The sequence below is a fragment of the Hemitrygon akajei genome, chromosome 12, assembly GCF_048418815.1.
Source record: "Hemitrygon akajei chromosome 12, sHemAka1.3, whole genome shotgun sequence".
Lineage (NCBI taxonomy): Eukaryota > Metazoa > Chordata > Chondrichthyes > Myliobatiformes > Dasyatidae > Hemitrygon > Hemitrygon akajei.
The window spans coordinates 44,368,256-44,394,199 of NC_133135.1; the positions used below are offsets into that span (position 1 = coordinate 44,368,256).

The 25,944-nt window shown below is 38.1% G+C and overlaps 1 protein-coding gene across 2 annotated transcripts in view; it reads right to left on the minus strand.

The window, feature by feature from the left end:
* Nucleotides 1–22,840, minus strand: part of btf3l4 (basic transcription factor 3-like 4) — a 34,496-nt gene extending 11,656 nt beyond the window's left edge. The window contains exons 1-5 of one of the 2 annotated variants that reach the window (XM_073063007.1): nucleotides 22,700–22,840; nucleotides 22,027–22,090; nucleotides 15,263–15,376; nucleotides 6,181–6,382; nucleotides 706–765 (exon numbers count right to left, since the gene is read on the minus strand). In XM_073063007.1, the coding sequence (XP_072919108.1) occupies nucleotides 706–765; nucleotides 6,181–6,382; nucleotides 15,263–15,376; nucleotides 22,027–22,080 (430 nt within the window). In that variant the 5' untranslated portion in view covers nucleotides 22,081–22,090; nucleotides 22,700–22,840. Of the gene's footprint in view, nucleotides 1–705; nucleotides 766–6,180; nucleotides 6,383–15,262; nucleotides 15,377–22,026; nucleotides 22,091–22,358; nucleotides 22,381–22,699 lie in introns of those variants that run through there. The other variant, XM_073063008.1, reaches the window with a different exon arrangement.
* Between the last annotated feature and the right edge of the window lie 3,104 nt (nucleotides 22,841–25,944).

The window sequence follows — 25,944 nt, forward strand, 5'->3', positions numbered from 1 at the left end:
CACACATGAAGTTCCAAAAGGTGTGGGGACCTTTTCTTGAATATTCTTATAATTCCTATTTAGATTAAGGGTGCATCCCTCCCTTTTTTAATTTGCATTTAACTCCCTTACTTCCAGCTTCTTACAGTTAAGATTTATGGTTTTTTTTAATGTGTAAACATATTATGGATTAGGTAGTAGGTAATATACCTTCTTTTTATAAATAGAGCTCTGTGGTGATAAAGTTCTGATTAACTTTTTTATATATTGTAAGGTTGGCTTGGAGTTGGGTAGTGGGAGGGTGGAGTGGTAACTAACTTTATATGATTCTACTATGGGTGCTTTCCTTAATTGTTATGAACTGTACTTTTGATAAGTTTGTTTTGCACTGTATAAACCTCTTTTTTTAAAACATTTTTTGTTTTGTCTCATTGTAGAAACTCATAAAAAATTAATTTAAAAAAGACCCAACTGTTTAAAAAAATATTATTTCAGATAAATGAAAATTTTCTAACTAAAATTCATATGAAATTTTTACACTGAAAGTAATGCAAACACTTTTGCTGAATAAACCATCTGCCAGAGACACATTCTTGCATATCCAGACATTTCTAAATTCTTAATGTACACAGAAAAGTTAATTCAAATGAAAATTTAAGTTCAGATAGAGACAGTACTCTTATTCAAACAAGGCAGTATTTAAAGTAAAATCAAATTCACATCTACCTGGGACATCGTCATCATCTTCGTCAATATCTTCAGCTTTGGGCGTTTTGTTATCCAGAACTAAATTTAAAAAATAAAAGAATGCTTAGCTCAAAAACATTAATCAAACTTAACACAATAATAAAATGTACCTATGGCTCAGACAGATTGTAATCATGAATTGTAACAATGCATTTTCATGATCATTTCTAAAATTATGTATGACGACTATAATTAGGAAGGCTCAAAGGCACTCAGACCACCATATCTATTACACTATCTTACTAAATAGCTAATATCATTATAACTTCCATAATAATATATGCAATAATCTAACTCTGTGTTAAAAACAGTTAAAAGCTGTTTCCATTGCCTACAGGAAGAGAATGCCAAAGGCTCATTGTTCTCTGAGGGAAAAAAGTGTACAATGGCAATTTCATATTTTAAATAGTAACTTCTAAGTCTACATTTTCAGAATTAGGTTTAATATCACTGGAATATGTCATGAAATTTGTTAATTTAGCAGCAGTACAATGCAATACATGATAATACTGAAAAAATAAATAAGTGAACCAATTACAGTAAGCATATATAAATAGTTAAATTATAAACACTAAAAAGCAAATAATAAAAGTGAGGTAGTGCTCATAGGTTCAATGTGTATTTAGGAATCAGACAGTAGAGGAGAAGAAACTGTTCCTGAATTGCTGAAAGTGTGCCTTTAGGCTTCTGAACTTCCTTTCTGACGGTAATAATGAGAAGAGGGCGTGTCCTGGGTGACGGAGGTCCTTCATGGTGGACACCATCTTTTTGAGGCAATGCTCCATGAAGATGCCTTGGAAACTACTGAGGTTAGTACTCAAGATGGAGCTGACTAATTTCACAATTTTCTGTAGCTTCTTTCAATTTTATTTTTATACAAAACGAAGCATTCAACCATTTTCATCCATCAAGATGCTGGAGGATATTAAACTAATTTGGTGGGGTGGGGAGGGAGAACCAGAGTAAAGGGACTCAGGATAGGATGAATGGTAAGAAAGCAAAGATAGTGTGCAGTCAAGACTGTCAGGAACAGCAGGCAGATGATAGGACATAATTGCAGCCAGTATGTGAGAATCAGTGCATTAGGGACACAGATTCAAAAAGTGTAGCAAATACAGCACTCAAAGTGTTATATCTCAATGCACAGAGTATAAGAAATAAATTGGATTATTTTGTTGCACTATTGCAGATTGCGGGTATGATGTTGTGGCCATCACTAAATCGTGGCTGAAGGATGATTGTAGTTGGGAGCAAAATGTCCAAGGTTACACATTGTATTGGAGGGATAGGAAGGTAAGCAGAGGGGACAGCATGGCTCTGCTGGTAAAGAATGGCATCAGATCAGTAGAAAGATGTGACATACAATTGGAAGATGTTGAATTCTTGTGGGTTGAGTTAAGAAACTGCAAGGGTAAAAGGACGTTAATGGCAGTTATATACAGGCCTCCCAACAGCAGCTGGGAGGTGGACCACAGATTACAACAGCAAATAGAAAAGGCCTGTAAAAAGGGTAATGTTATGATAGTCATGGGAGATTTCAACATGCAGCCCAATTGGGAAAAGGATCTCAAGAGAGTGAGTTTGTTGAAAGCCTACAAGATGGGTTTTTTTGAGCAGTTTGTCATTGAATCTACTAGGTGATCAACTATACTGGATTGGGTGTTACGTAATGAATCAGAGGTGATCAGGGAGCTTAAGGTAAAAGAGCCCTTAGGAGCCAGTGATCACAATATGATTGAGTTCAACTTGAAATTTGATAGGAAGAAAGTTAGGTTTGACGTAGTAGTATTTCAGTGGAGTAAAGGAAATGACAGTGGTATGAGAGAGAAGTTGGCCAAAGTAAATTGGAAGGAGCTGCTGGCAGGGATGACAGCAGAGCAGCAATGGTGTGAGTTTCTGGGGAAAAAATGAAGGTGGTGCAGGACAGATGTATTCCAAAAACTAAGAAATACTCAAACGGCAAAATAGTACAACCATGGCTGACAAGGGAAGTCAAAGCTAATGTAAAAATAAAAGAAAGAGAGGGCATACAACAAAGCAAAAATTAGTGGGAAGAAAAATGATTGGGAAGCTTTTAAAAACCTGGAGAGCAAAATAATCATTAGAAGGGAAAAGATTAAATATGAAGGCAAGGTAGCAAGTAGTATCAAGTTGGACAGTAAAAGCTTTTTCAAGTATGTAAAAAATTTAAGAGAGATGAGAGTGGATATAAGACCGCAGAAAAGGAGGCCAGAGAAATATCAGCGGACAAAGAGATGGCAGATTAACTAAATGAGTATTTTGCATCAGCCTCCATCGTGAAAAACATTAGCAGCATGCCAGATGTTGAATGGTGTGAAGGAAGAGAAGTGAGTGCAGTTACTATTACAAGGGAGAAGGTGCTCAAAAAGCTGAAAGAATCAAGGGTACATAAGTCACCCAGACCAGATGAATTGCACCCTAGGGTTCTGAAAGAGTTGCTAGTGCCAGAGATTGTGCAGGCATTAGTAATGATCTTTCAAAAATCATTGGTGTCAGAGGACTGGAAAATTCCAACTGTCACCCCACTCTTTACAAAGGAGGAAGACAGCAGAAAGGAAATTATAGACCAGTTAACCTGACCTCAGCAGTTCAGATGTTGGAGTCAATTGTTAAGAATGAGGTTATGGAGTACTTGGAGACAGAGGACAAGATAGGACAATGCAGCATGTCTTCCTTAAGGGAAATTCTTGTCTGACAAACCTGTTGAAATTCTTTAAGGAGATTACAAGCAGGATAGATAAAGAGGATGCAGTGGATGTTGTATATTCAGGTTTTCAGAAGGCTTTTGACAAGGTACCACACATAATGCTGCTTACCAAGGTAAGAGTCCATGGTACTACAGGAAAGCTACTAACATAGTTAGAGAATTGGCTGTTTGGTAAGAGGCAGCAAGTGGGAATAAAATGACCCTTGTCTGAATGGCTGCCAGTGACTAATGGTGTTTCGCAGAGGTTGGTATTGAACCACTTCTGTTTATGCTGTATATCAGTGATTTAGATGATAGAATAGATGGCTTTGTTGCCAAGTTTGCAGATTATATGAAGATTGGTGGAGGGACAGGTAGTGTTGAGGAAATAAATAGGATGCAGAAGGCCATAGTCAGATTAGGAGAATGGGCAAGAAAGTGGCAAATGAAATACAATGTTGGAAAATGCATGGTCATGCACTTTGGTAGTAGAAACAAACGTGCAAATTATTTTCTAAACAAGGAGAAAATCCAAAAATCTGAGATACAAAGGGACTTAGGAGCCCTTGTGCAGAAAACCCAAAAAGGTTCACTTGCAGCTTAAGTCGGTGGTGAGGAAGGCAAATGCAATGTTAGCATCCATTCCAAAGATTCAGACTACAGGAGCAGTGATGTGATGCTGAGACTTTATAAGGCACCGATGAAGCCTCACATTGATTATTGTGAACAGTTTTGGGCTCACCTAAGAAAAGATGTGCTGGCATTGCAGAGGGTTCAGAGGCAGTTCACAAGGATGATTCTGGAAATGAAAGGGTTATTATAGGAGGAACATTTGATGACTCTGGGTCTGTACTGGCTGGAAGGATTGGGGGGGGGGGGGAGAGAAATCTCATTAAAACCATTTGAACATTGAAAAACCTAGACAGAGTAGATGTGAAAAGGACATTTCCCATCGTGGGGGAGTCTCAGACAAGATGTCACAGCCTCAGGACTGAGGGGCATCCACTTAAAACAGAAATGCGGAGCAATTTCTTTAGTCAGAGGGTTGGTGTTGAATTTGTGGAATTTATGACCACAGGCAGCTGTGGATGCCAGGTCATTGGGTGTATTTAAGGCAGAGATTGATGGGTTCTTGATGGACGTGACATCAAAGGTTACAGGGAGAAGGCTAGGAAATGGTGTTGAGGAGGGGAAAAAGGGTCAGCCATGATTGAATGACATATGAGACTCAAAGGGCCAAATGGCAAAATTCTGTTCCTATGTCTCATGGTCTTATGATATTAAATATTTCAATCAAGTCTCCTTTGTTAAATTGCAGGAAATACAATCCTCGCTTGCCCAACATTTTCTCACAAGAGAAACTGCCTTTTCCAAATATTAGTCTTGTAAGCCTTTGAACTGCTTCCAACACATTAACATTGTTTCTTAAATAATGTTACCAGCACTGTAGGAGAGGTTGCTTCTTCCTGGAGCACTGAAGGTTGACAACTGAATTTCAAAGCACAGAAAGGCACCTTAAGTTTTTTTCCCCAAATTTTGATCTATAGCCTTTCTATCCACATTTGGTGGACTACATCCTATTTCTTTTTAAATAAGTATTTATAACAGGACCCTATGTGCTTTCCAAAGTGATTTAAAGGAGGGGGCTAGTTATTCACTGGTGTCCTGGAAAATATTTATTCCCCATTTTTCAAGCAATAAAGTATTTGGCTAATGTCACACTACAGTTTGTGTATTTCAGTAGAGCCATACTTGATATTGACAATGACAGTTGAACTTGAATTTGATCAATTGTGATGAGAAAAAGTGATTCACAAGCCATATAAAACTTTGGGATATCTCCAGATCATAAAACAATAATATTTTTTTAAATCTCTTCATTTCCTTTATCTTAATGAGACCCTCATCTCAACAGTGATCAATATTACAATACACTATGATGGTATTTTGCAGTTTCACAAAACCCACCCAAAATTTACCCTTTTATCAGTTTAAATTTGTAGACTCCTTGCTTTACTACACAAATAAAGTGAGGGACTACAAATTTAAACAAATGAAAGAACAATCATGAAAAAGTGAGGTGATGTCAGTTGTCTTTTAGACAGAATATAAAATTGAACCTGTGCCTGCTTTCTGAACTGGATCTCATGGCACTAATCCAGAATGTAGGAAGCTTGCCCATATACTGATCAATATTTATCCTCCTTTTTGAAAACATATCTGATTATTAAATGCAAAGGTAAAAGTTCAGATGTCAGAAATCTTTTTAAAAAATTAGATTACTACAAATACACAGCAAACTAGGCAGTATCTGTCACAAGAGAAACTCTCAGGTCAATTACTGCTCATCAGAAGTGAGATAACTTAAAATAAAACAAGTTTTAAAATACAGAAGTTGATGAACGGTGAAATGCTTTCAAATGCTACAAGACTATGAAAGCTATTATATAAATACAAAATTCTTCAGTTCCAACGTTTTCTTCAAACATAACCTACAATATATGGTTCTTGCAATTCACCAGGATTCATTAAATATTCTCTATTTACAGCCAGTAGCTAAAACCAATTGGATCGAATGCTCAGGACAGTTCTAATATTTCTTTGGGAGAAAGCTAATTTTTACTGCTTTCATTAATTGGAAAATCCATCAAATGTTTTCAAGCAGCAGTAAGATCAAGATCTTAGTAGAAGCCCACAATACATTTAAATGTGCTTATCAATCCATTTAGAAAAATTCTTAGACGTACCTTGCCGCGGCAACTGCTCAGCTAATTTTCTAAGACTTGTTAGACTGTCAGCTCCAAGCTGGCTGAGAATGCCTGGAAGCATTTCTGTTATCTGTTTTGTCTCAGCGTGACCAGTAATTGCAAATGTATTGGCAGATAATGAGGCTTGCACTTTGGGATTATTGAAATGAATAACCTGACCGTCATCTTTTATCATGTTCACCTGTATGGACAAAAACAAACATATTCATAAAATGTAGAGTTATCTGAAAATGCATTTTCTTTTGTTTTGCATTAAATAGCAAATTTCAACAATATGGGCCCATTGCTGGAAACAGTTGCTGTAGATGGCAACTTTTTATAGTCCGCCTTCTAAAAGCAAATACCCTTGCAACCAATTACTGTTATTATGCAGTTTTGATTAATATGCAATATTTGGTTAGCAACAATTCATAGAAATAGGGAACAGGATTAAACCACTCCATCTTCCGAGACTGCTCACCATTCAATGTATGATCATGGCAGATCAAATTCAGTAACCCATACTAAATATTCTCCATACTTCTTGAACCTTTTGGCCCCACTCCCCAGAAAAAGATCGATCTTCTTGAATATACATGGACTTAGGCTAATTGGGACACATTAGGACCAGTAGATTTTGGCCCAAATAATTGACTGCATCAAATAACCAAAAGTTTCATGTAAATCGTTAAAAAGGTACTAAAAGGCAAACTGATGTTTAACTGAGTAACATATTTAAATGAAATATAAAACAAATTAGAACACTACCAATACGACCAAAGTTCTATAAAACTGTATTAGTTCCTTAATAGTTATCAAATGAGGAACTCTGTATGCTGCCATATTCTTTTGACTGACTGTAAATTCACAGAATCAGCGCAGACACCTAGTGTAGATAATGACTGCCTTCATAAAATACCTACGATTACATCCCCCGAATCTTAATTTTCATAGTACCATTCAAAATGATTTCAATACCTTCAAATTCTTCATAATTCCTAACTTGCTGAAATTGTGAAATCATTTCATTTTACTTCTGGCTATTTCAGGCATCTTCAAGCCTGAATGTTTGAAACCATAGTGAGCAAAACAGTTTCTGAATACTCCTACTACATATTTCTTGCTAAGTTTGTGACAAAAATCACTGCTTTTTGAACACAAACATGCAAGTGATGTTATTTAAAACTGTTTGCTCTAAATGTAGTGTAGTGTCTAATGGCTACACAAGTACATTTGACTGACACTAATTAAAAACTGTTTGGCAAAGTCTCTTGTCCCAATTAAATGGCATAGTGTACCAAATAAAGCAATGGGAATCCCAGCTATTTTCTTCATTTAGTTTTTATTTGCTGAAAATTGTCCAAAAAAAGCGGCTACCCTGGTTAACTGAAGGTTCAATTTACCAGAATCCACTGTACTTCTTCAACTTGAAGTGGCGAAAATTTCTATTTTCTGGCACTGCTGCAACTATACAGAAAATACTGCACACATCCAGGTGATTTGGCCCAACCAGCCCATCACAGTATTTTATGATGCACTTTGTCTTTCAACCAAATTGCTGGCACCTTACATGCTCGGTGAAAAGAAATTGCCCCGCACCCCTCACATCTTTAAGTGCATGTCCTCTAGTAATTGATATTTCTACCCCTCACATAATTTTATAAACTTGTCAGATCCCCTCTCAGCTTTGAATGCTCCAATGAAAACATCCCAAGCTCTCCAACCTCTCTTTATAGCTCATTCCCTTTCATTGAAGCAGCAGACTAGTAAATCTCTTCAGTACCCTTCCCAAATCTTCACATCCTGGGACAGGCAGAATGCATACAATACTTCAAAGGTAGCTTAACCAAAGCTATATAAAGTAGCAATATTACTTCATTGGTTGGCACATAAAGAAAGGAATGCTATCATTCTTTACGTCTTCTTAACAGCTTTATCTACTGTGTGCTCATACTTTAGCTCATTCACCAGAACAAATTTTGTATTCATATTGTACAGCTTGGACTTTATTGAACAACAATACTGCACATCAAAGAAGTAATTCATTGCCTTCATCAATGGTGGGATTGAGTTTAGGAACCAAGAGGTAATGTTGCAGCTATATAGGACCCTGGTCAGACCCCACTTGGAGTACTGTGCTCATTTCTTGGAGCGACAGAGGATGAGAGGTGACCTGACAGAGGTGTATAAGATGATTGTGTGGGATAGCCAGAGGCTTTTTCCCAGTGTTGAAATGGCTAGCACAAGAGGGCACAGTTTTAAGGTGCATGGAAGTAGTGCAATATTAAGAAGCTGGCATCCCGTAGGCCACTTGTGACCCTGGCTATTTTTTGTAAGGGTCATAGAAGCTGAGTTTGAGAAAAGGAGTATAAACGCACAGATGCTTTCTCATAAGATAAGCTGAGCGGGTGACATCATCCTTGGGGTGTGATCTGCGCTTAACTTCAGTTTTGCTTCGAGTAACTTGTATCATTGCTTGATTAATTGCTGTGAGAAACCTATTTTGCCTTGTATTCCTTATGGCACCTGTAAGATAAGCATTAAAAAGAGTGGCTATTTTCAAGGGCAGGAGACTTTGGATGTGCTTGCCTGTGCTTGTCTGTATCCAGACATAGTAGCAATTAAAACTGTTATACGAACAATTTATGACTGATAAAGTTAACAATACTCGTCTGTACAGAAACTAAGGGGGTGAACCCACATGTATCTGTGTACGTGACTGCATTATATAAAAAGAACTGTATTTGCTTCAGGAGGGAGAGACCCTTGAAGCAGCTTCCGTGAGAGACTGCTTAAGGAGGGTTCTCTCGAGTAACTTGCTAATAAAAAGTTAAAGTTACTTTCACCGTAGTACGCGGTGTCTTTGCATCGGGTAGATCGAAAGTTTACAACAGTAGGTACAGAGGGGATATCAGGGGCAAGTTGTTTTTTTTAATGCAGAGAGCGGTGAGTGCGTGGAATGGGCTGCTGGCGACAGTGGTGGAAGCGGATATGACAGGGTCTTTTAAGAGACTCCTGGACAGGTATATGGAGCTCAGAAAAATAGAGGGTTCTGGGTAACCCTAGGTAATTTCTCAGGTAAGGACATGTTCAGCACAGCTTTGTGGGCTGAAGGGCCTGTATTGTGCTGTAGGTTCTCTATGTTTCTATGATTAAGGAAAATAGATTTCAAAAGAGATCATAATGGCATCATAGAACATTTCTACCAGAGGCTGTCTTGAAAAACTCCAGAAAAAGTCAAAGGAAGAAATTGGATAAACCTTTATCACAAGTGAAGTTCCAAAGAGACCACCTGACATACATGAGGAAACTTTTAGCACATGACTGGACTCCTCAGTAACCTGTTTATTTTTGATCACTGTTTATCACTATTTCTAAAATGTTTTTCACTCTCTTGGACCAGATCAACTTCAAACCTTGCTGCTGCAGACATCCCACAAAGTGGTCCTTGACCATGTTTCAGTTTTCAGATTTCTTGGATATTTTTCTAAAAAGCCTGTTCAGTTACTTATAGATGTCTCTGATAAGCAGATATTAAAAAACATTAAACAGATTAATTAAAACAAAAAAATGACAACTGATATAAAATTATACTATGAAATAAAACAAACATTTTCCATCCAGGTTGTTAACCCCATTTGTTTGAAAGCACATCAAGCTAAGGGGTCAGCAATGAAATCTGTCTGTCCTGTAACTTCACTATGACTAAGAAATCAATACAATGCACAGATAGTGAAGTCAAGAAAGCATTGACCCATAATGAAAACGTTGTTTGGTGGTTTTCTTCTGAGCCATCAGTAAAAAACAATTTCATTTCAGCCCATGAGGATTGAGTTAACAATTGAGATGAACTGCTTAAATGCTTAAATTTATCTCCATTGTTAAAACTTTCTCAGCGATGTGCTTCTCCAACTACAATATTTTTGCTAACTTATCCCAACCCTTGAATCAAATGTAGCTTACTTTATCAACACTAATGATTTATTTTTGCATATCAAATATTGGAAAGTCTTATACATTATTAAGTATTACTGCCAATGGTCTGCCATGAGACAAATATATCTTAGTAAACCCAATTTTCTATTCCTTTAATACAGAAATAGAGACTAGCTCCAATTATTTCTTTGTAATTTACAACTGCACAATATTTGTATACTTTAATTATTTCATTCTTTAAACCAGTTACTCACATTGTCTGCATTTGTCATTATGTAAGCTTAAGTTACATTTCGAATTTTCAAAGGCATACCAACTTAAAAAATTACAACAGCTCACCAAGGAATGATGAGTGAACATCAGTATCTACAATTCAGAGGAGCATTTAAATTCAGAACAGGGTGACAATAAGCAGAGAAGAAATAGTTTGCATTAAATTAAAAAAATTAACTATTGAATATACAGTACTGTGCAAAAGTCTTAAGACACATAAAAAAATTCTGTAAAGCAAAGATGGTTTCAAAAATAATAAGAAAAATTTTGAAGTATCAAAAAAAACTATAAAGAGCTGTAAAACAAAAACACTAAACCAAATCAAAATCTAATGTGACTAAAACTGCATCAATTCTCTTAGATACGCTGTCGTACAGTTTTGTAAGAAAATTGGCTGGTAGGTTTAGACTTCTGCTAGCTTGCTTGCTTCTGTCTCTCCAGGTAGACCCAGACAGCTCTGATTATGTTGATATCAGGGCTCTGTTGAGGCTATACCATCTGTTGCAGAACTCCTTGTTCTTCTTTCCCCTGAACATAGTGCTTTGAAGACCTTGGCCATATGTTTGGGGTCATTGTCCTGCTACAGAATGAAGTTGGGAACACCTCCCTAATGGTGGATGATGGATGAAAATCTGTTTGTACTGCTCAGCATTGAGAATTCCATTAATTCTGACCAGATTACCAACTCCATTTGCAGAAATACAGTTCCAAGTCTGCAGGGAACCTCCATCTCGCTTCACCATTGGCTGCAGACTCTCATTCATGCCAGTCCTCTCCAGCTCTTCTGCGAACAAACTGCCTCCTTGTTTGAGCCACATATTTCAAATTTTAACTTGTCAGTCCAGAGTACTTGCTGCCATCGTTCAACACCCCAGTCCTTGTGATTTTGTATGTTGGTGACTCTCCTAACTTTGTTTCCACTTCAGAGGACCTGTTTTTTGCTAACAACTCTTCCATGAAGACCACTTCAGACAAGACCTTGCCATACTGCAGACGGGTTTACTTGGGTTCCAGTGTTTTTTGTGATAGCAGTGCTGCACTTCTTACGAATTAGAAGGAATATCAGTTTGATGTAACTCGTCTGCTGCACTCAGTTTTCGTGGCCCATCAATGCATTTCTGATCCTCGACCTTCTCAGTTTCTTTATGCTTTGTCAGAAGAGCTTGGACAACACAACTTGAAACTCCTGCTTTTTGTAAAGTTTCTGCTCAAGAAAGACCATGCTGATGCAGGATGATCAGTATAAGAATTGATGACTTGAAGGTTGAACTAGCACATCTGCCACACCCTCGCCTTTTAGTTTGGTTGTCCCTTGCCCAGACTGATTACTTCGGTTTCAGTTAATAGTTTAGTTCATTCAACTCATTATGTCATTGATCATTAGCACCTGTTTGTTATCTTTATTTAACCTTGCTCAGGGCTATATACAGTGCCTATAAAAAGTACTCATCCCCCTTGGAAGTTTCCATATTTTATTGGTTTACAACATTGAATCACTGTGGATTTAATTTGGCTTTTTTTGACACCGATCAACAGAAAAGATTTTTGTGTCAAAGTGAAAACAGATCTCTAAAAGGTGATCTAAATTAATTACAAATACAAAGCATGAAATAATTGATTACACAAGTATTTACCACCTTCAACTCAGTATTTAGCAGATGCACCCTTGACAGCAATCACAACCTTGAGTCTGTGTGGATAGGTCTTTCAGCTTTGCACATCTGGACACTGCAATTTTGCCTCATTCTTCTTTACAAAACTGCTCAAGCTCTGTCAGATTGCATGGGGCTTGTGAGTGACAGCCCTTTTCAAGTCCAAATGAACTGAGGTCTAGACACTGACTTCACTATGCCAGGGCATTAACTTAGCTGTTTTTAAGCCATTCATGTGTTGCTATGGCTTTCTGCTTGGGAATCATTATCTTGCTGGAAAACAAATCTTATACCAAGTGGCAACAACACACACAAAATGCTGGTGGAACACAGCAGGCCAGGTCACCTTTCCAGCTCTTAGCTTCATCCCACACCCTCCGGTCTTCTCCTATCATTTTGCATTTCCCCCTCCCCCCACTACTTTCAAATCTCTTACTATCTTTCCTTTCGGTTAGTCCTGACGAAGGGTCTCGGCCCAAAACGTCGACAGCGCTTCTCCCTAAAGATGCTGCCTGGCCTGCTGTGTTCCACCAGCATTTTGTGTGTGTTGTTGTTTGAATTTCCAGCATCTGCAGATTTCCTCGTATTTGCTCTTATACCAAGTGGCAGTTCTTTTGCAGTTGGTATCAGGTTTTACTCCCAGGATTCCCTGTATTTTGCTGTAGTCATTTTACCCTCCACCTTCAGAAGCATCCAGCATGATGCAGACACCACCAAGCTTCATAGTAGAGATGGTGTGTTTTTGATGATGTGCGGTGTTTGGCTTACATCAGGTTTATTCTGATGGTCAAAAAGCTCAATTTGGGTTTCATCAGATCACAGAACCTTCTTCCAGCTGACTTCAGAGTCTCCCATATGCCTTCTGGCAAACTCTAGCCGAGATTTCATGTGAGCTCCCCCCCCCCCCCCCAACAACCGCTTTCTCTTTGCTACTCTCCCATAAAGCTGTGACTGATGAAGCATCCGGGCAACAGTTGTTGAATGTGCAGTCTCTCCCATCTCAGCCACTGAAGCTTCTAACTTCTCCAGAGTTGTCATAGGTATCTTGGTGGCCTTCCTCACTAGTCCCCTTCTTGCATGGTCACTCAGTTTTTGAGGACGGCCTACAGATGTACAGCTGTACCATATTCTTTCCATTTCTTGATGATTAACAACTGTACTCCAAGGGATATTCAGTGACTTGGAAATTTTCTCGTGTACATTTCCTGGCTTGTGCTTTTCAATAACCTTTTCGGAGTTGTTTGGAGCTTTCTTTCGTCTTCATGGTGTAGTTTTTGCCAGGATATTGGCTCATCAGCAGTTAGACCTTTCAGGTACAGGCTTTTTTTAAACTGCAATCAATTGAAACACCTCCACTGCAGGCAGGTGATCTCCATTTAACTAATTATGCGACTTCTAAAACCAGTTGGCTGCAATAGTGATGATTTGGTGTCATATGAAGCGGGTGAGGGGGGGGATACTTATAGAATCAATTATTTTGTGTTTTCTATTTCTAATTAATTTAGATTACTTTGTAGGTATGTTCTTGCTTTCACACGAAAGTCTTTTTTCTGTTGATCAGTGTCAAAAAAAAGCCAAATTAAATCTACTGTGATTCAATGCTATAAAACACGAAAACTTCCAAGAGGGTGAACACTTTTCATAAGCACTGTACCTACTAAGTAACCAAGTTGTATTTGAAAAATGGCTAATTATTTAATATGTTACTTTCTTTAACAAAAAACTGTAATATTTAATTTTTTGGAATCTGAATGGAAATCTAAAATTTATTTTCTACTAATGTACTAATGCAGAATACAAAAAATAAAAAAACAAAATTTATATAAACATTCTAGGCTGCTTCAGACTTTTGCACAGCACTGTACAAGTTCTTACTTTCATTAGATTAATCAATGTCATCAGGTAGGATTAAACCTTGCAATGTATTTGAAGTTTTAATAGAGAAATTAATGTGTTAGATAGTCCAGAAGTACAATCATCAGCAATCTTCCACGTAAGGTAGTTACTCATAATGGAAAGGCTGAAAGCAAAATACCAGAAAAAACAAAACCCAACAGCAACAAAAAAAAAGGGTGGATGCAGGCCCATCTTTAAAAGGCTACAAAAGATTAAAAACAGATGAAAACTGTGGAATATCCTGCTCATCCTGGACACATAATGGGTGCTCAACCTGCACCAGCTCACTGGAAGCCAATTGACTGAGATATTAAAGTTTGATCCAAAAACTGCTTGACCTGTAAAACTCAGGTTCCCACTAAATTTACCAACCTGAGACTTAACCCAAGCTTCACCTTTCCACAGATGCTTCCTGACCTGGAGGGTTTCATGTTTTTAAAATCTGAGCTTTTGTAGGAGCTTATGAATTCTCATTTCAACTATAATGTCAAGAGTAGCTTACAATGGAGGGGTAGGGGTTGGATCTTTTAAGGGAAACATTGAAAATATTAAATTACTAGCCACATTGTTCTTGGTTTAAGAGCTGCAAGAGAGCAAGCATAAGTATAAATCAAAAAAGATATATTTGGCACATAAAATTAAGGGATGTATTTAATGTTGGTCTGATATTTTTAGATATAAACACTAAAAATGAGGAATTATAAGCAGAATTAAAAGGGCCAAAACCTAACTTGACTTATTTGCAGCTTTAATTTTTTGCAATATTTTGCAATAATGCTGCAAAGATAACTAAAGAACAAAGGAATACTTGTTGCATGGGAAAGCTGCCGAAGAAGATTAGCAACAATCAGAGTATGTATATGATAACATGTAGTCACGCACAAAGCGCTACAGAAGGAACACACGGAGGCAGAGAGAGCTGAACTCGGAATGACTTTCCTGATTCAAACTCGCGTGCTTAAATCTCCCCTCCCATAGGTCCCTGTGACCAGCGGGGCGGACATGACGTCAGACCGTCCTCAGAAGGTCCGCCCCCAGCGGGCCACGTGTCTGCCTGCGGCTCCCATTTGAGTCCTGTGTGTGCGGATCGCCACAAACAAGTGTTTAACAAGCAGCCCCAGACAGTACTCAGGGCTCATTTGATTTGCAGATTTTCCCAAGCTCTAGGAGCGGGCCTCTGTAATTCAACTGAGCGACACAAGTGTGCTAATAAACAGTATGTTTTTGTGTTTGACAATTATTCGTTGGGTCTGAACCCAAAGTCCACTGGTAGAAAGGCAGATTGACAAAGTGACCCAATAACCAAAGAAATACGTAAAACTTACCTCCTCAATGCCAGCAATATTATTAACTGCTAGTTTCTTCAGTGAACTTTGCAATTTCTTGTCATCAGCTGTAGCTGTTCTATGCACTACCTTCTTCTTCCTGCGAGCTGTGCCCTGACAAAATGCAATGAATATAAAGTTAATCAAATTGGATGGCAGTTGAATGTTTTAAAATCTGTAGTCCCTTTTAATATCTTATCTAATTTCAAACAGTTCATTCATGATTACTTAATGAATTAAAGCAAAGCATATTTGCAAACTGAAAATTACATTATCATTTTAGCCGAAATGATGAAGAAATGGTGCACATGTAATTCCAAAGTCAGGGTTTTAAAAATTCTTTTTAAAGCTGGTGTCAGATTTATCTGAGCCGAACAAGAAGCACGCATTATTTTTCTAATGCCATTGCAACCATATTCAATGCAATTCACAAAATTTTCCTTGCAGGACATTGCTTAAGCAGTCAAAAGGTGGATGATCACAGATCTGAAATAAACTATTTTAAGCAACAGTAATTTCAATATATTGATTGCATAATACCTCCAAGTTCTAGTAAATTGCTTATACTACATTCTATTGGTCAACCTGGTTTTTTCCTTACACAAAAAGAATACATACAAAAATGTCAGAAATATTAAGTATACATATAATACATAATTATTTGTACAAAAGCTAATTTGTTTGTACAATTTATTACTGCAAAACTCACATTCCAAATCACCTTACATTCAAAAAAAGTGTTTGATCCTCAAAATTTAATACACAACTATCATTAAACTTAATACACAACTATCGTTAATCAGATGGAATTTTTGGACTAATTCAATGAAAGGGAGGGTTTTAATATAACAAAATATTTAGAGATTCAAATTAATTTCAAAGGCTGGAATCAAAAGTCAAATCGAAACATAGTCTAGTAAACAAAGTTCACAACCTTGGATGGAATAGTAGGACAAGAGTTTAGGAAAACTGAACTACCTCCTTAAGCAGAAAGAAATAATTAATCCACTTCCATGTGTAGTTTGGTTATACAGACTCTTCCACATATTATGATAGCCAGAAGAATGGTAACAAAATTTGGCATTGCACTCACATCAGGATACAATAGGGCAGATGACACAGAAACTCAGTCAGATGTCGTCTTTGAGGAACATTTAAGAAGAAACAAATTTATACTTTGGAAGGAAATTCAAGACATTATGCAGCAACTGTTCAGGGCAAAGCTGCAAAAGGTAGAGTGATTAAACTATTGAATGTTCAAGAGGTCAGAAAGGTTGTTGAGCTCAGGGCATTACAGGAATAGAAAAAGACAGTATGAAATAGAAATCCAAAGGCAAGCATCAGAATTTTAAAACCACTGTTGCTTACCATGTGCCAAAATAAATTATCAAGAAGAGTGAAACATGGAAGGAAGCTGAAGTTTTGAACAATCAAAAGTTTAAAGAGCACAGAACACAAGTCTGTTCAGGAAGTCAATGGAAGACTGAGATTCAGAAGTAACAAAGGCAATGAATTGCATCATGAAAGGGAGAGAAAATGGAAAACATGTGTTTTTAACAAGTATTTATATTTGTTAAATTATTTTAAAGTTCTGTATGGGCAAAGCCAAGGTAATTTGTTGGTGGTACCTACTTTTTCCAAAATGACTTCCACAATTGGATGGGAAAGACTTTAAAATTAGAAAAGCAATAAATATGAACCAACAAATAGTCAAATTCATGAAGCACAACAGCTCCTTCTTTATAGATGTCAAAATTAAGCCAAATACTATCAATTATCAATTGGAAAATGTGCTGTCCTGTATCATAGTACTAGAAAATGGCAGATTTGACACCTAATCCAATTCCACTTACATCTTCACCTTTTGTACAATGGTGGGTAGAACCAATTCAACAAATACAAGGAAGAATCTATTAAAGAAATGTACTCCAAAACAAAACAATCATTTAATGGTTAATAGATAAAATATGGAAGTTTATTTTTGCAAAAGATTTCTTAGAAATATAGAAAGATTAAGAATTTCAAAATGTTCATATCTTAAATTCATTTAAAATATTTCATGGTAAAACCAACCATTTAGTCATCATTTCTTGATGAAACCTCTTCATCACACTCTCAAAATGGACACTACAAATTGTGAATTCCTCATCTTCAACTTTCTGGAAGAAGCTTTTATAATATATGTGGATATACAACAGGACTGTTATGCTTTTGTTTACACATGATGGGCATTACTCTGTTACTACATACAATGGTCTTAGGTAGGCTGCAGATACAGTCAATGCACCATCTTATGATTAAGTCATAATTGTCAGCGCTAACAAAATGCAAATACAGTATAGGACATTAAAGCCAAACCCAATCCTACTGTAATTGGTAGTTACTTGTGTACTTGCTAGCAAGGATCACTGGATAGTAACATGCTTAAGAATCCTACGTGACTTCTTACAGCTTAGATCACTGCAAGAACAGAATTTGCAACCAAGAACATAGAAATATACTGCAACTTTGTGAGTAAGTCTGTGTATATTTAAGTTAATACTGGGCAGGCAGGGGTGAAAAAAATTATTGGTTTATTGAAAATGTGTATGGTGAAGCCATGACATCTGCAGATGTCATAGTCCTACCACGGTTGAACTACTACAATCACAGTTTATCAATACCTCTATTTCAAAGTTCAAAGTAAATTTATAATTGAAGCTCATAAATGTAGGCATATGCATCCCTGACATTCATTTTCTTGTGGGCATACTTAATAAATCTATAACAGAATAGCAACCATAATAGAATGAAATACCGAAACTTACTTGGGCATTCAACCAGTGTGCAAAAGACAATACGGAGCAAATACAAAAAAGGAAATAAATAAATAAAGAATATGAGATGAGTAGTCCTTGAAAGTTTGAGTCTATAGGTTGTGGAAGCATGTTAACGATGGGGTGAGAGAAGATGAGTGAAGTTACCTCCTTTGGTGTGAGAGACTGATGGTTGAGGGGTAATAACCATTCCTGGACCCGGTGGTTGAGTCCTGAGGCTCCTGATGGCAGCAGCGAGAGCATGTCCCAGGTGGTAGGGTCTCTGATGATGGATGCTGCTTTCCTGCGACAACATTTCATGCAGATGTGCTCAGAGGGGAGGGCTTTACCCGTGACGGACAGGGCCATATCCACTACTTCTTGTAGTATTTTCTATTCCAATCGCATTGGTGTTACCATACCCGGCTGTGATGCAGCCAGTCAGTATACTTTCCACCACACATCTATGGAAATAGAAATCTGTTAAATTTTAACTATCCTGCTGAATCTTTACAAACTGCTAAGGAAGCAGAGGTGCTTCCTGGCTTTCTTCATAATTGCACTTATGTGCTGGGCCCCAGCAGAGATCCTCTAACACCAAGGAATTTAAAGTTGCTGACCCCCTCCACCTCTGATCTTCAGATGAGAACTGGCTCATGGACCTCGGGTTTCCTCTTCCTGAAGTCAATAACAGGCTTCTTGGTCTTGCTGATATTTATTAAGATGTTGTTGCTATAGCACCTCTCAGCCAAATTTTCAATCTCCCTCCTATATGCTGATTCATCATCACCAGCTTTGACTTTGCATATACAACTGTGGAGTTGTCAGCAAACTTGAATATGGCATTGGAGTCATAAGTGTAAAGAGAGTAGAGCAGAGGGCCAAGCACACAGCCTTGTGGTGCAACTGTGCTGATCGACCATGGAAGAGATGGTTGTTGTCAATCCGAACTGACTGGGTCTACAAATGAGGAAATCCAGGATCCAATTACACAAGGAGGTATTGAGGCCAAGGAATTGAAGCTTATTGATTAGTTTTAGGTGATGGTATTGAATGCTGAGCTGTAGTCGATAAAGATTATCTTGATGTATGCACCTTTGTTGTCGAAATTTTCCAGGGTAGAGTGAAAAGCCAGTGAGATTGTATCTGCTGGGGAGCTAGGCAAATTGGAGTGGATCCAGATCGCTTTTCAGGCAGACTTGATATGCTTCATACAGCGGATGCAAGTGCTACTGGACAATAGTCATTGAGCCACATTACCATGTTCTTTGGCACCAGTATAACTGAAGCTTGCTTGAAGCAGGTGGATATCTCAGATTGCCAAAGTGAGAGGTTAAAGATCTCAATGAACACTTCAGCCACCCGATCAGCACAGGTCTTTAGTACTTAGCCAGGTACCCCATCTGGGCCTGATGCTTGTGGGTACACCCTTCTAAAGACTGCTCATACATCAGCTTCAAGAGACTGAAATCACAGGATCATCAAGGGCTGTGGGAGTTTGTGATGCTTCCTTCAAGTTTTGACGTTCAAAGCGAGCATAGAAGGCATTGGGCTCATCTGGAAGCTAAGCCCTGTTGTCGCCTATGACTCTTGATTTAGTTTTACAAGAGGTGATACTATTCAAGCCCTGCCACCACTGTCAAGCATCCTTCATTGAATCAAGTTTAATCTGGAATTGCCACTTCACGTGTGAAATGGCTTTTTAGAGATCGTACCTGGACCTCTTGTAATTTTCTTGGTCACCAGACTTGAATACCTCTTGATCTGGCCCTTAGCAGATTAAGGATCTCATGGTTTATCCAGAGTTTCTGATTGGGGAAGACTGAATGATTTTCTGGAGACACCCTCGACTACAACTGTTTTAATAACGTCTGTGACAACCATGGTGTATTCATTCAGATCCATAGCCAAGTCCTTGAACACGAACGACCCAGTCCACTGACTTGAAGCCATCCCATGGCCACTCCTCTGCTCTTGCAACAACCTCTGTTGTCCTAAAGAGCTTTGCTCTTTAGCCCCTATTTCCACCTTTGTTAATTTTTTTTAAATACTAAAACAATTAAATAGTCAAACATGATTTTTTTAACCCACTAATGATATAAAGATATTGGGTAAAAAGCTAAATGTACTACAAACCCAACAGAGGTGCTTTCTTAAAACCATGATCCAAAAATGTTGGGTACATGGTTTTAAAAAAACAACAAAATTTGATTTACAAAATTTCGTCATCAGTTTACATAGGCTTATCCTAAGACTTGTATTTTTGGGTACCAAACACTTGTCTAATCAATAAACATGAAAATACATTCAAATTCAAAAACTGGAAATGCTAATTCAGCGTTAACTATTGTTAAATTTACAGGTGACATCCACCGAAGCAGTCACCACGAGAAAACACATCATTAGGAGCAGTATGCATTTGTACAACACTAAGGAAAAGGAATAATCATTCAGGTCAACACAGAGGCAAAGCATTACATTTCCTTTCAGAGTCTACCTAATATTTCTTAAACTGATAACGAGAACATACTCCTCCAAATTAATTATAAAGTGAACACCAAGTGCTGGTCTTCTCAGCAGTACTAACCCAGAAATTAATAAAAAGCTAATGCACTTTCATATTTGATAATGCAGGCAATTTTTAAAAAATTTTAGTATGTCAAAAAAACATGAACTATTCCACTTTACATGGCACTATGATGTTAGAATTTTGCATTTATCATCCATTACTGGTTTGCAAAGTTATTTGTGCTTTAAACTGCTGTAGTCAATACGGCAAAGATGATCCTACAATGCTCTCACTGAGAGAGCTATCGTTGTAGCCAGAACTGATACAAGTCAAACACAGATTTGCTCAGTGACAACTCATGTTCAATGCAAATGCCTTGAGGACCTAATCTAGCTAATTCAATCCAGCCACGAGTTACATTGCTTTATGTGAAATTCTGAAGATTAAAAAAATCAGAGGGCCCCTGTGAAAGTATATAAAATATCCCTTTGAACCAAAACAGATTTATTTCAGCGTTCCAGCCAATATTTATTTTTCAACCAATCAGATCAAAACCTTTATTTGGTCTGCGGTACTTGCGTGAAAATCAACTGCTAAATTCCACGCCTGACAGAAGCAGTTAAACCAGAAGACCTTCATTGACTGAGAAGCACTTTGGAAGATGCAGAGTCCTAAAAGGAACTTTACAAATAATAATTGCATTTAAGTCTGTCATATTTTAACAGGGTCATTTGAGTTTCTATTATTAAAATGATCCTAACGGCAATGATAACCTCAAAATTTAAACCAATGAAAAGATCAAATATATCTTCCAGTCACACACCAAACCAACTTTGACAAGGCTGAATTCTTTCATCATCACTGAATAAAACTGCTGGAAATGCCCTTTTCAGAGTATATTAAGAGTTCTCTTCACATGGTTTGCAATAGTTTAAGAAACATTTGCTGCCTTCTAAGAGAACCAGGATAAGCAAATACAAAATTATTGCAATATTCAAAATATGTGTACAAAGGAACATATTTAATGATCCTGATTGGTAAGACAATGCAAGCATTAATGACCGTTGTCTTTAAAACTCCAGTTCAAAAGCAGAGTTCCACAGCCACTGGAAATATGACATTTACAACAAAATGCTGCAAAAAGCCAAAATAATTTGAGAATGATATTAATCTTTCTGGTCAATGACTTTAGCACAGAACGATAAAAAGATGAATATGAAAAAGTTCATATCTCTCTCTCCGTAGATGTCAAAACAGTAAAAACTGCAAACACACCTGTAGTTCTAGGCTTTGAAATTAAGAATTAAGTGTAACATCCCTTATTAACAAAAGCAACAATCTAGTAGTAGCATTTAAAAGTTATACCATGAAATGGTGTCACAAAAACGGAACACTAATTTTATTGATATTAAATTAGTGGCTGTCATTACATAAACAACTGTGACAAACAATGATCTCACCTTTCCTCCTATCCGGACCTGAGCCTGTAGTTTTGCTAATTTTTCCTGATTCATAGTGTATAATCTGGGTAAGGCAAAAAAAATTCAAAATCACTACATTTACATTATTTTCGCAAAATAGCAAACATTACAATGCGATCTAGGCCAGTTAATTAAAGATTAATTTCCATGTAAAACTTGCTATCTAAGTAACTTCAATACCTGCACAGAAAGGACTTCTCGTTCTATAAACGTAAATGACGACTAGATTTATTGTAGCTCTACTTTACTTTCAAACTAATTTTTTTTCAGCGAACGGAGAGGTAGGTATTTGAGTAGCATGACAAACGTACGGTGCACACTGAAAACTTCAGTTCCGTTCAGGCTTCACAACCAGTTCCGATATCTCAGGAAAAAGACCACATCGATCTGACACACGGTTATTACACTTTTCTTCCACTCGTCCTGTCGCGGCCTAACGTGCCCAGCCTTAGAAAGCAACCAGCCACAAAATGTAGCTCAAACCAGCCGAATTTAAAATCCCACCTCCAAACTAATTTTGTTCACAGCAATTTCTCGTTTCCCCGCTCCCGCACGTAATTTGCTAACTCGGGGATTACACCTCGATTTTATCAGGGCGACAACTGCGCGGTCAATCATAGTGACAGGAAACTTTTCTGCCTCGGTCACAAACCTTATTATGTTTGTCCGGACCCAAAGGAAACACGCGGTGAGCAAGATGGCGGGTATGGAAAGAGATGGAGATCGGGACGGAGTGCACGAGCCTCCAATGCGTCTCCCGGCACGTGACGCGTCCCGCGCTAATTCCGTCACGGGCACCGCACCCTGCTGCGGGCGCTCGCTCCCTCGCTCGCTCGCTCGCTTATGCGCATTGGGAGGCTGGCGGAGTGTGTTGGCATTACCCGAACAAAAGAGAAAAGGGCTGTGTGAGGCTGCATATCCGACGAGGACATTATAATATCCGTGTGTTCGCATTTTCCAATGAGCTCTTGATCATTCACTTCGTGGCTTTTCTAAAACTTGCGTACAAGTACGGTAGTTGGTGTCCGACAGCGAATGGATTTTCCCAGGGAGTGTTTGTTCGGACAACCTCTCCTTTTTCGCCAAGAAAGATCTGTTGTAAAAACATACGATTGAGTGGAGAATACGGGCGTAGAGTTAAATGTCGTTGCATTACTCTACAACTCAGTAACAATGTTAGGGTTGAAATCCCCCTTAGTGATTAACTTAGTGTCTATTTATGGCTTATTGTGGAGTCGCCTACAACTGGAAACAGCTTTTCTCCAAGAGGAAGAGTTAATGTTTCTCTTTGCAGAAATGCTACCTTACCTCCAGAGAATTTCTGGTGTTTTCCATTTACTTTTAAATTTCCAGTATCTAGTTTGTTTTCAATAACTTTTCTAGCGTGTAAGGCCGTTCTGTAATTCTTAAAGCTTTGTATCAGCTTTTTCACCTTTCCTCTGTTTATTAAGCCTTTTTCCATATTTGAGCAGCCTCCTCCTCTGTCAATCATTCCATATTTATAGGAGAACATCTATAAGAAACTAACAAAAGCATTATCCTCTATTGATTAAATAGAAATAGTAAAATTATTCCTGATTGATTTTGGATTCATTTGGAGGCAACGTGAAGCTCGGTGACATTACAAAAGATAAGAGGTTTGTGTAGATTCTTCAAATACATCCTATAGATTTTAGAAAATGTTTCTGAGTCTGGAAAAAAAGAGATAACTTCATTTTGGCACTGTTTGCAGGAGGTTTTGTTAGAATAATATGATGTAGAAGAGAGGTGAGATGAGGCTCATATGGGTTAAGAAAGAACACTGATGCAGGCTTAAAGAGGTTAACTAGTTTGTTGTACAGTTGAAAAATTTTCCATTCTCTGTCAGCTAATAGGAAAACAATCTATCCATGAAGTTAAGGAGTACAGTCTAAGTTTCAACCTGCTGAAGGGTCTCAGCCCAAAATGTCAACTGTGTTCCTTTCAATAGATGCTGCCTGGCCTGCTGAGTTCCTCCAGCATTTTGTGTGTGTTTCTTCGGATTTCCAGCATCTGCAGATTTTCTCTTGTTTATCCATGAAGGACCGCCCCAAATATCTCAACAAGCTAGGAAGCCAAAATTCTAATCTAACCGTACATTCAATGTAATAAGCAAATGCTTTGAGAGGCTGGTCAAGGAGTACATCTGCAGCTTGCTACTACCCAAACTGGACCCCCTACAACTCGCCTACAGACACAACCGATGGACAGATGATGCAATAGCCACTGCTCTACATACTGCCCATGCACATCTGGAGAAGAAGGATGCTTATGTGAGGATGCTGTTTTTGGACTACAGTTCAGCATTCAACACCATAATTCCATCCAGGCTCAACTGGAAGCTCAGAGACTTCTCCCTTGATCCTGCCTTCTGCAGCTGGATCCTGGACCCTGTCAGATCGCGGGTTAGTGGTAAGAGTGGGCTCCCTCATCTCTGCCACTCTGACTCTCAACACAGGAGTCCCTCAGGGCTGTGTACTAAGTCCCCTCCTTTACTCCCTGTAAACCCATGACTGTGCCACAACCCACCGCTCTAATCTGCTATTTAAATTTGCCGATGACACTACATTGATTGCCCTTATCTCAAACAATAATGAGGTGGCCTACAGCAGAGAAGTCATCTCTCTGACACAGTAGTGTCAAGAAACAACCTCTCCCTCAATGTCACAAAAACAAAAGAGGTGGTTATGGACTACAGGAGGAATGGAGACAGGTTAACCCCCTATTGACATCAATGGATCTGGGGTTGAGAGAGTGAACAGCTTTAAGTTCCTCGGCATACAATTTCTGAGCTCCTTAGGTGCTCTGTACACACCAGCTGTGTGGTGAAAAAGGCACAACAGCGCCTCTTTCACCTCAGACAATTGAGGAAGTTTGGTATGGGCCCCCAAATCCTAGGAACTTTCTACAGGGGCACAATTGAGAGCATCCTGACTGGCTGCACCTCTGCTTGGTATGGGAACTGTACTTCCCTCAATTGCAGGATTCTGGAGAGAGTGGTGCGGAGAGCCCAGCGCATCTGTAGTTATGAACTTCCCATGATTCAAGACATTTACAAAGATAGGTGTGAAAAAAGGGCCTGAAGGATCATTGGGGACCTGAGTCACCCCAACCTCAATCTATTCCAGTTGATACCAATGGGGTTAACAGTACTGCAGCACAAAAGACAGGACCAAAAGGCTCTGGGACAGTTTCTTCTACCAGGCCATCAGACTGATTAATTCATGCTGACACAACTGTATTTCTATTTTACATTCACTGTTGTGTTTATTATAAATTACTATAATTGCACATTTAGACAGAGACATAACAAAGATTTTTACTCTTTGTGTATGTGAAGGATGTAAGAAATAATGTCAATTCAATTTCATTCAATTCAATACAGTGTGCTTGAGTGTCTCTTTTTGGCTTTTGAACGGTGTCAAATATATGAACTTAAATTTGTACCTTTACATTTTTAAACTGATATAATGGATTTTGTGAGTGGCAGACAAGGAATCTTTGAGATATGGAGTACATCCAGAGATATCCTCCAGTTAAACATAATTAGTAATACAGAAATTCAACACCGAATGAGAACCACTTCAAAAGTATTATTTCTTATCATAACTGACCTTCTATTTGACCTTTTGTTTGAATGTGCAACCTTTGTAGTTTAAAAGAGATGATGAAAAAAAACAAAGGTCATAAGTTTAAGGTCAGAGAGAAAAGATTCCAAAGGGATCTGAGGGGCAACTTCTGCACACAGAGCACGACATTTATATGGAATGAACTGCTAGAGGAAATAGTTGAGGCAGCTACCATAACAATATTTAAAATGTGTTTGGACAGTGCATAGATAGGAAAGGTTTAGAAAGATATGGCTTAAGCATAGGCAAA